This window comes from Dermochelys coriacea, chromosome 7, assembly GCF_009764565.3.
Source record: "Dermochelys coriacea isolate rDerCor1 chromosome 7, rDerCor1.pri.v4, whole genome shotgun sequence".
In the NCBI taxonomy this organism is placed as follows: Eukaryota; Metazoa; Chordata; order Testudines; family Dermochelyidae; genus Dermochelys; species Dermochelys coriacea.
The window spans coordinates 37,948,790-37,966,875 of NC_050074.1; the positions used below are offsets into that span (position 1 = coordinate 37,948,790).

Consider the following 18,086-nt stretch of genomic DNA (forward strand, 5'->3'; position numbering starts at 1 on the left):
ATCAGAATTTGGCCCAGTGTGTGTGGTGGCTTCCAGTCCAGTTTTGCATTTCGATATGTCCTCATAGCATGAGGCTTTGTCTTTAAAGGCACAAATTTAACCTTTTATTGTCAAATCTATTTTTTTAATTTATACATGGCAAGGGGACCTTCTGCCACGGAGCAATATAAAGATATCCTGCCTAGCAAAATAGGGAAAGATATCACTTAAGAAGATCCGAGTGCCTGAAAATATACACTATTGGCAAAATTCTCCCTTGGACATGCAAGTGGCTCACTCTGACATCAGTGGAAGCCATATCCCTCATCTACAAGAGTATCTGGCACATATCTTGAAAATAATAATAGCAGCTCTCTCCCCCTGCCCCGCCTTCCCGGAGAACATGGTAAAATTACTATAAAAATACCCACAGAAGTATTTTCAAAATGAGATTTATTTTTAAGAGTTACTGTTGCATCCCAGAAACTTGAAAACCATATTTTCCATTAGGAAAACATTTCCCATACCAATGTATTCACTGAATTCACTGTATTAACTTCAGAAACCACAGTTAAGCTTTCCTCTTGGGAACAGTGCACTAATTTTTTTATACTGAGAATAATGAAAGTCCTAAAAAAAACACAGAGAAATTATTTTCCCAGTCATGTTTGCAATTCTTTACTCTTAGAATTACATAAGTCTCTATGTTATGACATTTAATTCCTGTTTTTACTTGGCTTTGCCAAGAAAAGAGAGTGAAGAATCTTCATATGGCTCTCTCCCTTCAAATATTCTGAAATAAGTATTTTCATAGGAATTCAGATATTGACTTTAAAATTCACAGGGACCTTCTAGATTTTCCTGTGCCACAGAATAGTATCATACTATGTTAGGATTTTAGTGCTATCTGCTTACATAGTGTAAGGGGTTCAGCTGTAAAATTGTACACTTCTTTATAGCCTAAGTCCAGAGAGTATACAAAAAGGAAATGCTGTTTGGGATTCACATTTGCGATTAAATTTGCCTATGGGTGGTGGAGAGACCAGAGAAAGCTCTCAAAGCTCAGGAACCGCAGTAGTCCTGCTAAGTGGTGTTAGGGCATCTCCAGAATGGGTGTGCAAAGGAATTCCACACTCCTTCCAAACAACAGTGCCAGCTCTACACATACCAGAAAAAAAGAGGAAGATTGGGGTGGGCCAGTAGTGTGACTACCTGGTTTGCAATTATGCACTTCTAATGTCCCAATGTGAGGAGACTTTATTATCATTAATGCTACCAAACTTGGATAGGTGTTCTGTGCAGCAAATTGAAATTATTATTATTTACACACTTTTGGTAAGTTCCATACTACACCGAATATATTTTCCAGAATTAAGGTGAATCCTCATTGGTTTTGGCCCTAAATGCAAAAGGCTGGTGTGTTAAGGTATACAGCACAATTTAGACAGGAAGTAATACAGTGAAGCAAGGAAAGATAAACAGTTGCACTAGTGATAATTACATGAAGAATGAAAAAATTGCTTCATTCATTTGTTAAGGCCACAAATGATGGAGGATATAAAAACAGTTATCATATTACTGATCATTGCAGATCTCCTCCTATTTCAACCCTGTTGTCTCTAGTCCTGTAATAAGACTGCAAGCTCTTCAGGGAAGGGACAAGCTCTTTGTAATACAGTAGAATCTCAGAGTTACAAACACCTTGGGAATGGAGGTTGTTCGTAACTCTGAAATGTTCATAACTCTGGTTGTTCTTTCAAAAGTTTACAGCTGAACATTGACTTCACAGCGCTTTGAAACTTTACTATGCAGAAGAAAAATGCTGCTTTTAATTTAAATGAAACAAACATGGAAACGATGTCTTTCCTTGTCAAATCTTTTTTTAAACTTTCCCTTTATCTTTTTAGTAGTTTAGTAGTTTATGTTTAACACAGTACTGTACTGTACTGTATTTGCTGTTTTTTTGGTCTCTGTTGTTGCCTGATTGCATACCTCCGGTTCTAAATGACGTGTGTGGTTGACCAGTCAGTTCATAACTCTGGTGTTTGTAACTCTGGTGTTCTACTGTATGCTTGTGTAGTGCCTATCACAATGTGGCTGGGGCTTCTAGCAGTACAAATAATAAATAATAATCTAATTTGTGATTTTTTTCAGATCAAATACTATATTTTTCAGTATGTGCTGACAATTTATGTACTTACCATTATGTGACATGCCAACTGCAAGGCATTTCTGAAATCTGCAATACTGACATTTATTCCTGCTTTTCTTATGAATGCGACAATTCAGATCACATCTGTCATAGATTAGCTTTAACCTGATTGTTCTTCGAAAGAAACCCTGCAATAAAAATAAACACATGGAAAAGGATTAGTCTAAAATATCTTCCAGTGCCTCTGCCTCATTTGAAAGGCAGATTCCACTGCACTGAATATACTGAAGCTACCTTTATTTTAGAATGTGTGTTAGAATTTTCCCATTTTAAGGTTCTGCACATTTTCAAAATATCAAAACTCATTACCAGATGTAAGAAAAATTCTATGGATCATAGCAAACCCAATCCACTCTCTGAATCCAGGAGTTTAAAAAAGAATGATATGCAAATGCATCTGGATGGGTTGCACACTCTCCAGTTTAAAGAACTACTGTTGGTGCCTCATGGAAAACATTATAAAATATTCCATGAAGAAAGCCATTCTACTTCTGCATCATATATTTTCTGTCTTTATTTCCACAGTTCTTTTTACTGCATGAAAAACAGGCCCTCATAAGCCATTGCTGTTTATGCCTCACCTGAACTCATACTTCTCTATTAATTACATTAGAATTTAATTTCTATCTTCCCATTCTTTTAATTCAAACAAATCATTCCCATCCAAGCAAATCATAAGATTGTGAGATAGTTGTTGGTTTAGTTATTTTCTCTAAATACCTCTGCTTCTTCATGATCTTCAAATCTTTTTTATTGTTGGAGGCCCATGTACTTAAAGAATATTTATTTTCCTTCATTTATTCTATTTCTTTGGCTGTTTTTATTGTTAAACTATTATTGTAATATTTATTTCCAGGAACTGTTTATATTTGAAACGCTCAGTTTGCTCTTATTGTTTTGAATTTACAGGTCTTCAAAATGTACAAGCACCTGAAAATTCTAAAATTGGTGTGATAGCCAGGATAACTACTGAAAAGTGCAATGTAGCCCTGTAAAGAGACAAAGTTTTGCTGTTCATTATGGAAATTCATAATCATGTCTTTTCAGAACACTTTTTTTAACTTGAAGCCTTATTGAAGGCTGGGTTGAAACATAAGCAGAAAAAATATTTTGGTTTACACGGTTTTAGCATCCATTCTAAATTCAACATATAGATGAAGGTTTTTTGCGGGTTAGGAACAATGTAAATAATATCCAATGAATGCATATGTATGATTTTTTAAAAATCCCATTACAGTGCAGCAATAGGACAGTCCAAAGGCAATGTATTTCTTAACTTATTATTGTTCTTGCTGGATTAGACTAGGATTGTCTTTAACTAAGACCACGTGGCATGTGCAATATTTGCCGATAATTAAACTGCTGGTCATATCTCATGGTTTAGAGTTGTATTCTCAGATCATTCATATGCAGTTTATTTTAATAAGGCATGTCCAGGTTTATTACAGTTCCTTCCTTGTTACAGCTAGTTTTTCTCACAGTTCAGTTGTAAGCACTGTGCTGACTTCTTGTTTATATATTTGACTGTGACCGTAAGTAATCAATAACAGATGTATTACTCTTCTGGGGATTTCTCGAAGATTCACAATTTAATCCTTTGAGTTTTTGTTTAAAACCAGAGCAGGTCTGTGCCTCTGTAATCCCCTATTACTGAGGATAATGTAGCCCTACAACACTCACTTATCCTTTTGGTCTTGTAAACATAGCTGGCATCAGTGGGTGCTTTGAAAGGGAGTAAATGAATTTTTAAAGTCATAGGGCCTGATTCACCAATGCCCTTCGATCTTGTGTCGCCATTTATAACTGTGCAAAGGGTATAAAGTGCAAATCAGAAGAATATAGCCTGAATATTAAATTGCCTAGAGATTGACTAAAAAATTAAATTGTGTAAGAGCCTGATCTTGCTTCCATTGGAATAAATTCAGATTTTATGAGTGACTTCAAGATAGCAGGATTGGGACCCAATCTCTTTTCATTGACCAAACTAGGAAAATAAATGAATAACATAAAAATAAATTAATAGCAGAAAAATAAATCAATAGTATAAATATCAAAAATTAAACTAGATTTTAAAATTCTTTGAATTTTAATATAAAGTTCTGTTTGTAATATATGAAGGGCAATTTGTTTTAAATAAATATTTTTTAACATGACAGTGCCCTTTTAAACAGAACACAGATATATTTTATTGAGTGATTCTTCAGAATCTCACAAGGCCATACTTATGTATCCTTTGTGATCTATATGATTTTGCATAGAATCCCTATGCATAGTAATTCCATGCTCGAATAATAATATAGCAGTAGGGATATATTTCCAACCACCTGACCAGAATGGTAATAGTGACTGTGAAATGCTCAGGGAGATATAGAGGCTATTAAAATAAAAAACTCAATAATAATGGGGGATTTCAACTATCCCCATATTGACTGGGTACATATCACCTCAGGATGGGATGCAGAGATAAAGTTTCTTGATACCTTAAATCACTGCTTTCTGGAGCAGCTAGTCCTGGAACCCACAAAAGGAGAGGCAACTCCTGATTTATTCCTATGTGGGGCATAGGATCAGGTCCAAGAGGTAAATATAGCTGGACTGCTTGGTAATAGCGACCATAGTATAATTAAATTTAACTTCCCTCTGGTGGGGAAAACACCACAGCGGCCCAACACTGTAGCATTTAATTTCAGAAAGGGGAACTACACAAAAATGAGGAGGTTAGTTAAACAGAAATTAAAAGGTACAGCATCAAAAGTAAAATCCCTGCAAGCTGCATGGAAACTTTTTAAAGACACCATAATAGAGGCTCAATTTAAATGTATACCGCAAATTAAAAAACATAGTAAGAGAACCAAAAAAGAGCCACCGTGGCTAAACAACAAAGTAAAAGAAGCAATGAGAGGCAAAAAGGCATCCTTTAAAAAGTGGAAGTTAAATCCTAGTGAGGAAAATAGAAAGGAGCATAAACTCTGGCAAATGAAGTGTAAAAATATAATTAGGAAGGCCAAAAAAGAATCTGAAGTACAGCTAGCCAAAGACTCAAAAAGTAATAGCAAAAAATGTGTTAAGTACAGCAGAAGCAGGAAGCCTGCTAACCAACCAGAGGGGCCACTGGACAATCAAAATGCTAAAGGAGCACTCAAGGACGATAAGGCCATTGCGGAGAAAGTAAATTAATTCTTTGCATCGGTCTTCACGGTTGAGGATATAAGAGATATTCCCAAACCTGAGACATTCTTTTTAGGTGACAAATCTGAGGAACTGTCCCAGATTAATTAACAGTGATTAGTTAAACAGAAATTAAAAGGTACAGCACCAAAAGTAAAATCCCTGCAAGCTGCATGGAAACTTCTTAAAGACACTGTCATTAGAGGAAGTTTTGGAACAAACTGATAAACTAAATAGTAATATGTCACCAGGACCAGATGGTATTCACCCAAGAGTTCTTAAGGAACTCAAATGTGAAATTGCAGAACTACTAACTGTAGTCTGTAAACTGTCATTTAAATCAGCTTCTGTACCAAATGACTGGAGGATAGCTAATGTGACGCCAATTTTTAAAAAGGGCTCCAGAGGTGACCCCAGCAATTACAGGCCAGTAAGCCTGACTTCAGTACTGGGGAAACTGGTTGAAACTATGGTAAAGAACAAAATTGTCAGACACATAGATGAACATAATTTGTTGGGGAATAGTCAACATGGTTTTTGTAAAGGGAAATCACGCTCACCAATCTACTAGAATTCTTTCAGGGGGTCAACAAGCATGTGGACAAGGGGGATCCAGTGGATATAGTGTATTTAGATTTTCAGAAAGCCTTTGACAAGGTCCTTCACCAAAGGCTCTTAAGCAAAGTAAGCTGTCAGGGGATAATAGAGAAGGCGCTCTCATGGATTAGTAACTGGTTAAAAGATAGGAAACAAAGGGTAAGAATAAATGGTCAGTTTTCAGAATGGAGAGAGGTAAATAGTAGTGTCCCCCAGGGGTCTGTACTGGGCCCAGTCCTATTTAACATATTCATAAATGATCTGGAACAAGGGGTAAACAGTGAGGTGGCAAAATTTGCAGATGATACAAAATTACTCAAGATAGTTAAGTCCCAGGCTGATTGCGAAGAGCTACAAAATGCAAAGTAATGCACATTCAAAAACATAATCCCAACTATACATATAAAACGATGGGGTTTAAATTAGCTGTTACCACTCAAGAAAGAGATCTTGGAGTCACTGTGGATAGTTCTCTGAAAACATCCACTCAATGTGCAGCAGCAGTCAAAAAAGCAAACAGAATGTTGGGAATCATTAAGAAAGGGATAGATAATAAGACAGAAAATATCATATTGCCTCTATATAAATCCATGGTATGCCCACATCTTGAATACTGCATGCAGATGTGGTCACCCCATCTCAAAAAAGATATATTGGAATTAGAAAAGGTTCAGAAAAGGGCAACAAAAATGATTAGAGGTATGCTGCTATCTGAGGAGAGATTAATAAGATTGAGATTTTTCAGTTTGTATACAACTAAGACAATAGAGACAATTAAGGGGGGATATGATAAAGGTCTATAAAATCATGACTAGTGTGGAGAAAGTAAATAAGGAAGTGTTATTTACTCCTTCTCATAACACAAGAACTAAGGGCCACCACATGAAATGAATAGGCAGCAGGTTTAAAACAAACAAAAGGAAGTAATTTTTCACACAACACAGTCAACCTGTGGAACTCCTTGCTAGAGGATGTTGTGAAGGCCAAGAGTATAACAGGGTTCAAAAAAGAACTAGATAAATTCATGGAGGATAGGTCTATCAATGGCTATTAGCCAGTATGGGCAGGGATGGTGTCCTTAGCCTCTGTTTGGCAGAAACGGGGAATGGGCAACAGGGGATGAATCACTTGATGACTACCTGTTCTGTTCATTCCCTCTGGGGCACCTGGCATCAGCCACTGTCAGAAGACAGGATACTGGGCTAGATGGACCTTTGGTCTAACCCAGTATGGCTGTTCTTATATTCTTATGCATATTTGTGTGGACACATAAAGAAGTTATGATTGCAAAAGACACTTGATACCACATGTGAAAGGAGGTGAGCATTGGGGTTTGTATATCACATTTTAGCTATTATCTAAACAATGTTTCTCCTTTCCCTCCCCATCACCTCCTTTCATCACTCAGTGCTGGTTTCATAGTGTGGCTTCTCCTTATACTGTGTGAAAAACTAATAAAATCGTTTAAAAAAATCTATCCAGGCTTGCTAATCAAAAAACCAAAACAAACAAACAAAATTCTGCTCCTAGATCAAAGACCAAATGCATGGGAGAGCAAACTGAGAAACGTTGGATTCAGAGCACATTTGGGAAAGGCTCCCTATTTCTGAGAATTCAGGCAGAGTTCACAGCTAGTCCACATGCTAACTGACATTAATGATAATTACAGGAGAAATCCTGGAGGAATAAAATGATGTACCATCTCTCATGGTCAGAGAAATAGCTGGGTTAAAACTAACGGGGACATCACTAAGTTAGCCAAACTTACATGAATTAGGATAGAAAATATACAATTTCATTCCTGGAGAAAAGGAAGAACAATGGTGAATCTACTACTCTACACACATTCAGTGTTAGAACAGTCCTACTTGACACCATTGATATGTTAATTCAATTGCCACTGAACCTTCAGCATATCCGGATAGTGCTGTTGTCCATTAATAGTCTATTAAAATCAGTAGAATGGAATTCTTTTTCTAGAGACATTCAGCAGCACAGCTAAGGTGACCAACCTGAAATACTTGGCAGCAGTCAAGAAATGAGAACGTGGAAATGATAGAATGTTCTTATTTCAGGCAGACACTATTGGACAACCCACCTTACAACCTTCGCATGCATGCACGCCATAATGAAATCCAGAAGCCTTGTCCCCACATACTCTGCATTCTATAGCCATGAGAGAATTGGAGGTCTCTTCAGGAGGTTTATTGTACAACTGAACTTTTTCTGAAAAATAAGGTGGGGAAGGAGGCTCCATTTTGATTGCACCTGCATATGTAAGAGATTTTAAAAGATTAATTTATCATCTGTTATAAAAGGTACAATAAGATGTCAAGAAATAGTGACCAATACTTGCATTATAACTAACAACCACAGTAAATAGGGCCAAAAATTCTCTGTCCTGTTTAATAATAAAATAATGATAAACAGCTGTAAATATTAGCTCCTTAAAAGGCTACAAGCCACAAGTAGCCATCTAGTAGATTGTGAATGAGGCTGAACTATCTTGAAGATGGAGGATCTGGTGCAGAAACGGGGCTATTGATCCAGTCTTCAGATTGGTAGTGCAGAATTGGTTTAGGTTGAGGACATCATTGCCCTCCACAGCGGGGACATCATATTTATTCCCTGACATAATTGTCCTCCATGAATCTTCCTTCCTCCCTCCCTCCCTCCCTCTGCAAAGCGTGTGTGGTACTTACTACAAGTCTAGGGCAACAGTAGCTCTGGGAGGCAGGGATTGGAATCCCTAACAAGGTCTAAAAAACGACGACTCACTTGAGCTACTCAGTTGGATAATTTGGTCAAATAAAGATTGTGCTGGTGTTTTAGAGCCACTTCAGCTCTTAAGAAACTTCACTCTGTATTGGGAAATATAATTCAACCCCAGAAGCTGGTTACTGTTACATCTGACCCTTCTGAAAATTACTAATTAAAGTGCCCTTTATCATTCTAAAAAAGTTCAGCAAATACAAATAAATATGGCAACTCTTCATCAACCTATAGAGTGGGACATAAAAAGGAAGCGTTGACTTTACTAGAATATAAACTCATAGCAATATTACATTCTAGGAATAGGGAAACAGAACAACAAAGCAATAAAGATAATATAATAAAGCAAAACCTTCCTTTTCAGTGGCAAACCCAATATATGCTGTATGGATTAGGCTCACACTCATCAAGCTAAGTGTGTTATACACCTATGAACTGAAAGCAGAAACCATTACTATTTTCTTTCCTAACAGTTATCAAGGCTGTGATAATCTTCTCATAATGGTATATTTCCTATTCTTCTAATCCATTATGCAATCACTTTGTGGTGCTGTATCTCTGCATGAAGCCTTGTTTGTGTGATTCCATTTTGCCTGTGTCTTGTCTTATGTGCTTTAGTGACAATGAGTGTCTATGTTGTGCACAGACATCTCTTATCTGTCAGCTTCTGGTCACTGTGGGGCAAGCCGTTACTTGCTGGTATTATACAATAAAAGATGTCAATTGTTTCCCACAAAAGTCAAACAAGTACCTTTTTGCTCTTCCAGCATGGAGCAGACTCATTCCTACTGTTACTTTTGCACTTTACTTTGTGTGTTTACTGTTCACATTACGTAAAATCTCTAGGGATGAATCCAGTCTTCAGTGCCATGCCACAGTAACTTTGATGGGTGCTGGGATGATCAATGGGATGGGGGAGAGAGGGGTAAGAGGGCAGAAGTCCAACCCCAGGCTACGAAGAGACAGCCTATTGGCTGGAGTATTTCTGCTTCCCTAGCAGGTCCTTCAGAGGAAGTGGAGAGGGGCTGAAGGGTATATGTGTGGAGGGATGAACGAGAGAACATGCACATTGACAAATCTTCCAGTCCCTCCTTCAAAACACCCCTGTGTGTTGCTGTGCAAAGACCCTTTGGGGTGCAAGTCCCTGTGCTGCACAGATGGGCACCCCCCTTTTGAAGACTCCTCCAAATCTTGCTCCCCAGTGCACAGGAGGACTATACCAGTTCTGCTGCCAAGGGCTTTCCAGACTTGCACACTGAGGGCAGGATTTGCCACTTGATAAACAATTAATTATAAAAAGAGAATAAGAACTGCTTATGATCATTGACCATTAACAGGAGGCACATGGCCTTAAGCAGTTTTTTAATACAGTTTTATGACAGATTTCCAACTCGCCTTATAAAAAAAGAGACAAAAATATATAAATCAGAAACTCTGGATGTTGTTGATAAAGAAGTAAATCATTCTGATTTCATTTTAGAGTATCAAATGGGGCTGAATCCTAAAGTTCGCTCAGGGAAGTCAATGAACATTTGCCTGGCCCACTGGCCTAAAAGATCAGTGGTGTGATTGTCAGCAGAAGTGGGGTAACCACATCCTTAGGGACAAATAACCTCCCTTCAGGATGGGAAAACTTCCATTTGGGATTTTATTCATAATTGTGAAGCTAGGGGCTACTTTGTTTATATGCAACAATACAAAGGGAATGCTCACAAAACTACAAAGGCCTGTCTACATTAGGAATATCTATGTCATCCTACTGAGGCAAATGGCTGTAATGTAGACAAGTTCCAAATCCATGACCCTGCTAGCCAGTTTGGGATTCAATAGGTGTTCTTAGCATACTGTGTAATATGCTAGGAAATGCTAGCCAATGTATCAGATGTAGGAAATCTAATTTGCTTGGTTTTTAATAAAGCTTCAAGGACATTTTACTCCAAGGGTATCTGGGAGAGAGCGAGGTTCTGAAACAAATTCTAAAAAATCTTTTGTGGAGGGTACATTTCCCAGAGAATTAAACAATTCAAATTCGGACAACCTGAAAAGTGAAAAGAAACTGCATACTTTGGCATTCCTGGAGCTTGATATCATATTTGTAATCAATGGCTGTCTGGTCAGTTCTTGCAAGAGGAATATCTTCATAGTGTGGTGAAGAAATACTAGAAAAATCAACAGTGGTAAAGGGCTTTATGTCAAAGGAATGGGAGTGATCTTCCATGGCAGACAGATCCACTTGGCTAATTCCAAAATTAATGGGCCAAAACGGCATTTCTGTGTCGACCATTGTAATCCCTGAAAGGAAAAAAAGAAAGAAACAGACATTTTAAAAACAGCTTCTTCTCCATCTGATCGGGACTCAGTAGGTTCACATAATTCCTGTTACTGTTAGGTGAATAATCTACACACATATAAATACAGATGCATAAAATAATTATTTACTTTATATTATTAAGAATAGCTAAATGACACACATCCTGCTTTTATATTTTAAAAAATATTTATACCATGTGGAGGCCTTCAAGTTACTTACAAAAATGGATATTGCTAATTTAAAGGAACATGGGACATGATTCTCATCTTTCACCATTTTTTACACCATGTAAATTCATTGACTTTGGTGGAGTTACTGTTGATATATACCAATCTACATGAGAGCAGAGTTATGGTGGTTTTGGTCTGCACGGGTTAATTTCTAATACGTTCTAATGTTCAGGCTCTAAATTGATTTAGTAAGTATTCTGCCAGGTTTGAGCATTCAAAAATCCTAACAATTTAAAAAAATATAATTTTATGCTATGAAAAATATAGTTGATATCAATATTATAGTACAAACACCAGGTGGGAAGTTTTCAAAAAAAATCTAAGTGATTAAGTCCCACTGAAGGCACTTTGAAAATTTTACCCTTCATCCTCACAACCATGAATCGAAGAAACTTCTTGTTATGAGTTTCCATACCCCACTATGTTTCTGGGTCTCCACATTTTCTCTTAAGTTTTAAAAAGAAAGGCCCAAATCAAAAGTATAAATGTGTATAAGCCCCAAACATATTGTTATTTAGTTCTCAGTCCAAAAACCTGCAGTTTGTCCTCTTCCTATCATGTGCTGAACCAAATTCCTTGATTTGAACACTGTTGAATTCCAAAGAAGTTAGAATTCTAATCTGAATTTTGCACATTGGGCCCTAACTCTACTTTTTAGTGAGTTATAAAAAGATCTTTAGATTAAAATTAGATTGAACATTATGAAACTACAATAAAGTAGTGAGCATGGGTATTTCATTTGGACTTGAGACCCATTAAAGTATATAGACTTTAAACTTTTATGTAATATGAACTTGTTTGACTTGGTTTACTTTGAACCAACTAATACTACTCTGTCATGCTGCCAGAAAGGCTGTTGTTACAAAATGGATATAATGGGTGCCGCTCTTCAATTTAGAGGAGACAATATGTGTTGCACAGATTGTCATTCTTTGTTGGTGAAGGCTGCTAGATGTGCAGGTCTCACAGAAAACCACCTGTTTGCCTTTCTGTACAGCAAGCACTGACAGTATGTTCATGCTTCTTACTCCTAAACATTAGATGAGAGGGCAGATGGTGTTACAGTAACTGATACAGAAAGAAGTGCCCTCCTAACAGCAAGGGTTCCAGGATGAAGTACTTAGGCAACTCCTTAGCAGTTTCCCCAATTCCTTCCCCCAAAGTCTTACAAATTTCATGGGATAGATATATGGACCCTGACGCTACTCTCAGTGAAAGCAGGATTGTGCCAGTGGAAAACAAAGAATTTCTCCAAGCCAGAAAAACCTTCTGAATATATAGTCCTGGTTGTCAAAATGTTTAATTGATTTTAAATAGTTCCCACAAAAATGTATTCTTCTTTCAGTGTGTAGGGGATCTATAGATGGAAATCTATCTTCAGATCAATAGGGGCATTTTATCTTCATTTTAGTTACATAGATTTCCAAATAAAAGTGTAAAAATAGACCAATGAAAAGAATGACCACTTGTTTGTTTGGCTACCTGACATTTTTTCTTAGTTATAAATCCATTCCTTTAATCATTCTTGCCCAACTCAAAAAACCCTTAACACATGCTTAGGGCCTTACCAAATTCACAGTCCATGTTGATCAATTTCATGGTCACAGGATTTTAAAAACAGTAAATTTTGTGATTTCAGATATTTAAATCTGAAATTTCACCGTGTTGTAACCGTAGGGGTCCTGACCCAACTCTGAAGGCAGCAACGTAGAAGTAACGTTGGCATAGTATGGGGTCGTGGTATTGCCATCCTTACTTCTGTGCTGCTACAGGTTTGAAGGCAGCACTGAAATAAGGGTGGCAATACCACGACCCCCCTAAAATAACCTTGTGACACCCCTCCACGACCTTCGTTTGGGTCGGGAGCCCCAATTTGAGAAACACTGGTCTCCCCATAAAATCTGGTCTTTTGTCTACTTTTACCCTATACTACACAGATTTCACGGGAGAGACCAGATTTCACGATCCGTGACACATTTTTCATAGATGTAAATTTGGTAGGGTCCTCCACATGCTTAACTTCAGCTGCATGCTAACTCTATTTCTGTTCAGCAAAGTACTTAAGCACTGAAGATAATGAGATTTAAGTACATGCCTAAAATTAATGGGATGTAAGCACATGCTTAAAATTAAGCACAAATGTAAGAGATTTGCTGAACACAGATAATCTTATGCATTGCTTAAAGCTAAGGATATGCTTAAGTGCACCACTTAAATCAGGGCATATGTACATAGAACTGCCATCGAACTGTTGCATGCATGATTGAGGCTAGTGTTCAATAGAAGGGATTAAAATAAACTCCAAAGTCTCCATGAACCATTCATAAGCAATGCAAAAATATTCACACAATTTGAAGGGGGGCACTACATAGTACTTTCAAGTTAAAGAGCTTCACTTTGCAAATTGCTACAAGCTAATCAAATTTAACAGTAGCTATATTTTTATGCTATAACACAGTACATGGGCATCTCCTGAATTTAGGAAAGCAAGACCAGGATTTAGTTTTATCAATGTGACCATTCTCAAACTAAGACCACATGTGCTACCAAAACAGACCAGCTTCTGTATTTGATGACAATCCTGGCCTGTGTGCCATTTCCTTTTTGTCACATTTTGAGATCTCAATAGGTGAATACTCCTTACTCTTATAAACAGCTCTAGGGTTCATAGACCAAAAAGCATATGTGGTTCAAGAAAGAGGCTGCTCTTTCAAAAAATCAAATAAATATGTGATGTGTACAAATATTTCAGGACTGAAGATACTGCATTCATGCCCCCTGAATTGCTTCTTTAATTTTCTTTGTGTGCGTAAAATTTCTCATCCTGCATGAATATGAAGAATATGAGTCACATGCATTCATGATACACGACTACCAATGCAAACTTACTACTATGCTGAAAAATGCACATGATTATCCACTGACTGGCTGTAGTGCAGTGTTTCTCAATTGGTGAGGATGGCTTCTCCCACCTCTTCAAAGAAAGGTCAAAACTAGGATGACCATATTTCCCTATGCTGAATATGGGACACCTGGTAAAATTACTCATATTTAAGCGAGTTCAACGGCAATCAAATCAGAACTATGCAGTATAAACATTCAAATTAATATCAAGTTGACTGAGCCCCTGTTAAAAAAGAAATGCTGTGTAGCTGGATTCTTTATATTTACCGTCTTATCTTTAAGGCTTTAGGATTTACATGGGGAGGGGTGACATACACACACTACCGTACACCTCTCTGACCCAGCAGGGGTAGCTGACCGATCCAACCCTTCCTGCCCAGCGCTCTCTGCCGGGCTGGGCCCCAGGGATGGACCCGCCTCTCCTGGTACAGGATGGACCCACCTCTCCTGGTACCTGGAGCCATGTCTTCCCAAGGCAACACGTTGAAGGCGGTGTGGGGGGGGCATGCAGGGGCACACGCCCCCGTCCCCAGACGTCTGTCAGGGTTCACATCAGAACGTGGCTAGCAGCAGCCTTTCAGCACTGTGCAGCAGGGAAGGGATGGGAGCTGCTTCCAGCTGCAGGGGAGGAGGAAATGGGGAAGGGATGACCTGGCCTGTGTCTTTGCAGATTTCATCTTTTCCCTTCCCCCACAGCCGTGGCTCGGAGCAGCTCCTGTCCCTTCCTGCCCACACAGTGTCGAAAGGCAGCTAACACCTCCAGGCTGCTGCTGGCCACCAACCTAACCCAGCCACCTCCTGTCCCCTGGTTACAGCACAGACAGGAAGGGGTTATACCCTAAGGATGTATTGTGCACGAGGGCCCAGGGAACCTGACTGCACAGGCTTCAGTGAACTGGGCCAGAAAGGTGGCTCAGCAGGAGAGGGTGCCTAGGGGACAGAGCAGCCCCACACTCCCTGGGGCCAGGACCCAGGGCAGGTTGTGTGTGAAGAGGGTGCTCTGGAGGCTGCACAGTTGGCGTGTGAACAAGCTGGAAAGAGGCTTCCCCATGCCAGCACTGTGTGGGGCTTTGGCACATGCAGGGCTTGGCTCCTCCTGGCCAGTGTGCTGGGCTGGAGGGTCTTGGGCTTTCCCAGAGGCAGTGGGGGGGAAGGAAGGAGCCTGAAGGCTGTCGATGAGCTGAGTGCTTCGACTAGAGGCTGGTTCTCAGCACATTGCTGGGAGTGGGACGTGCTCCGCTGCGGGGGATATGGAAAAGCAGCAAAACTGCGGGCGGTGATGGGGCAAAGCAGGGAGAGGACAGCGAGAGTGGGAGAACATAAAGGGCTGATGGATGGGCAGCAGAGGCGACATGTAACTGGCCACTGCCTGGCGCCTGCCTGCAATCACCAGCCACCACAGCTCACAGCCAGAGCCCACATTGTTTGCCACTCGACCCGCCCCACTCACCACTGGTGGGCAGGCAGCTGGCGAGCAGGGATTCAACCAGCAGCAGGACCCGCCAGTACTGATGCAGGGGAGACAGAAAATACGAGACAATTTGCCTGTTTTTAAGAAAAAGTCGGGACATCTGCAGGAGGGTTTAAATATGGAACAGTCTCTTTAAAAACATGACATCTGGTCACCCTAGTCAAAACAAGCTCAAGGAAAAGGAATATGCTTTCTTTCTGTTTATGAGAACTTATGCATAGAAAACTCCCTTGATTTCAAAAAGAATTACGTGCATGTAAATGCTGTAGGATCAGGCCCCTATAAATTCTGGAGTGGAAACTTGTAGACAAATAAAGAGAAACATTTCTGACAGAAAGCTTAAAAAACCCTAACATTTCTTAGTTAGAACATGTGTTACTTGAGAAACAAAAGTGTTTAGCATTATCCTCAATCTTCATAGCTAATAGGAGAAGGGGAAAAAAACCTTGGGAAAATAGGTATTTTTCTATCTGTGGGTAGAAGCAGGGATGGTATAGTCAGCATTTTCCTAGCACAGTCTGCCAATACTATCCCAGCACCTTCATAACAAAACATTGTTTCGAGCCCTGAATTGTTAACTTCTGTTTGTTTTATTAACTTTTAAGGTAAGCAATGCAAATTAAAAGAAGCAGGCATCAATTTTCCCTGAGTATAATGATCATTTAATGGAAAGGTGTGGGCTCCATACAAGCTAGTCTTTTCTGAGTATTTGTTTCTTTAATTTTGTTTTTGTAACACAAAATTTTCTGTGTGTGTTGGGAGGAGGAGAAATAAAAACTTCAAGATTATATCGAAGGAAAGAATTATTTTCACATCAAGAATCAGGGAAGGAAATTAATAGTGGGTGCAAGGACTGGCTACTATAGGTAGCAATTCCTTTTTTACCGCTCTTATTTTTGCTACACAAGGGCAGTAAAACCTTGAATTATTGGACATTTACATGCACAGGAGCCTGTAAATGCCACACCCTTTGTAGGTCAATAACATATGTTCTGTACTCAAGATTTCTTCATACAACTAGGAGGTTTCACTAAGTCATGCCAATATGCATCTGTATACATATGTTCTACATTACAGTTGCCTCAAAGGACGATATTGGTTTCTCTGGTGTACAGTAATTGTATCATATACAGTATGTCCAGAGACTGCTGTTTAGATCTAAGGGCCTGATACTTATCTGAAATTGGTGGAACTCCTCACATAAGCAAACCATATTAAAAAGGGTTTGCAAGATCAGGCTCTAAATTCTTATTCTTCTCCTTCCACTGAACGTAGCTAATTTTGTCCATGCCATTAGTTCAAATGAACAAGCCACTGACTTAGCCTAATTTGCTTGCACAGTACCTGCAGAAATGCAGTGTTTCTATTTCTGTCAGATCAAGTGTGCAAGGGTTCATGAGATTAACTGTTGCAGTTACCCACAGTCAAGAAGCATTTATCTCAGGAAGGCAGTATGTCTCCCTACGCTTAGGGGAGAGAACAAACTACTACAAACCTTTAATAGATACATAGGGTGACCAGATGTCCCAATTTTATAGGGACAGTCCCAATTTTGGGGTCTTTTTCTTATCTAGGCTCCTATTACCCCCCACCCCCGTCCCAATTTTAGACACTTGCTGTTTGGTCACCCTACAGATAGAGCATATTCTCCAACAATATGGCCAGCCAGTTCCATTGGCCAGCATACTGGGGAGGGAATGGAGTGGTGGCTTCTGCCTATTTTTGCCTGTCTCCAGTCCATATCCTTTCCAGAGGGTTGTTTCCTGAAGACCATCTTGGTAGCAATCCCCGCACTTTCCCAAGTGCACAGGCTACCATTCTGGCTGGCCCTTTTGCAGGCTGGGCAAGGATTTGGGAGCGGCTCTTTACATTCTCCTCCTACTGCATGGCTGTGTAATTAGTCACCATTGACTCCTTTACCATTATGCAGATATGCTGATTTGTGACTTGTTGGATGAAAAAATGCAATGTTATCTATCTCAAAAAGTTCAATGCAGCTAAATGAGTCTTCAGTGCACTGGTATAAAGTATGCTGTACAGAATAAATATCTCAGGCTTCAAATCTATCACAGGAGGCATTTTGTTTTGTGCCCTGCATGGCTGTTTTTGTATTAGAACCACATCTATTAAAGTGAAAAATAGCTAAGCTCTGGTGACCTTAAAAATGTTTCAGAATTATTCACTGTTTCAGATTTGCTCATTATGTTCAGTTGTTATTTTAATTTCCCGATGACTTAGTACAAGGATACTCAGTTTATTTCAGTAAAATTATCATTACACATATGAACATTAGAAGCAAGGTTAATTCTACCAATCGACTTTTGTCCCATCTCTAAGTTTTACTATCAATGGTAAACTGAACAAAAACTTACATGAGTGATAATGTCAACCTCATATTTATATGACCACTGAACTCTAAAATGTTTGTTAGTACTATCTGAT

At 39.0% G+C, this 18,086-nt stretch overlaps 1 protein-coding gene across 1 annotated transcript in view; it reads right to left on the minus strand.

The window, feature by feature from the left end:
• The window catches only part of PPARG (peroxisome proliferator activated receptor gamma), a 109,862-nt gene that overhangs the window by 32,022 nt on the left and 59,754 nt on the right, over positions 1–18,086 (minus strand). The window contains exons 2-4 of the mRNA XM_038409836.2: positions 10,793–11,020; positions 8,055–8,224; positions 2,181–2,319 (exon numbers count right to left, since the gene is read on the minus strand). Of these exons, the coding sequence (XP_038265764.1) occupies positions 2,181–2,319; positions 8,055–8,224; positions 10,793–11,012 (529 nt within the window). The 5' untranslated portion in view covers positions 11,013–11,020. The remainder of the gene's footprint in view (positions 1–2,180; positions 2,320–8,054; positions 8,225–10,792; positions 11,021–18,086) is intronic.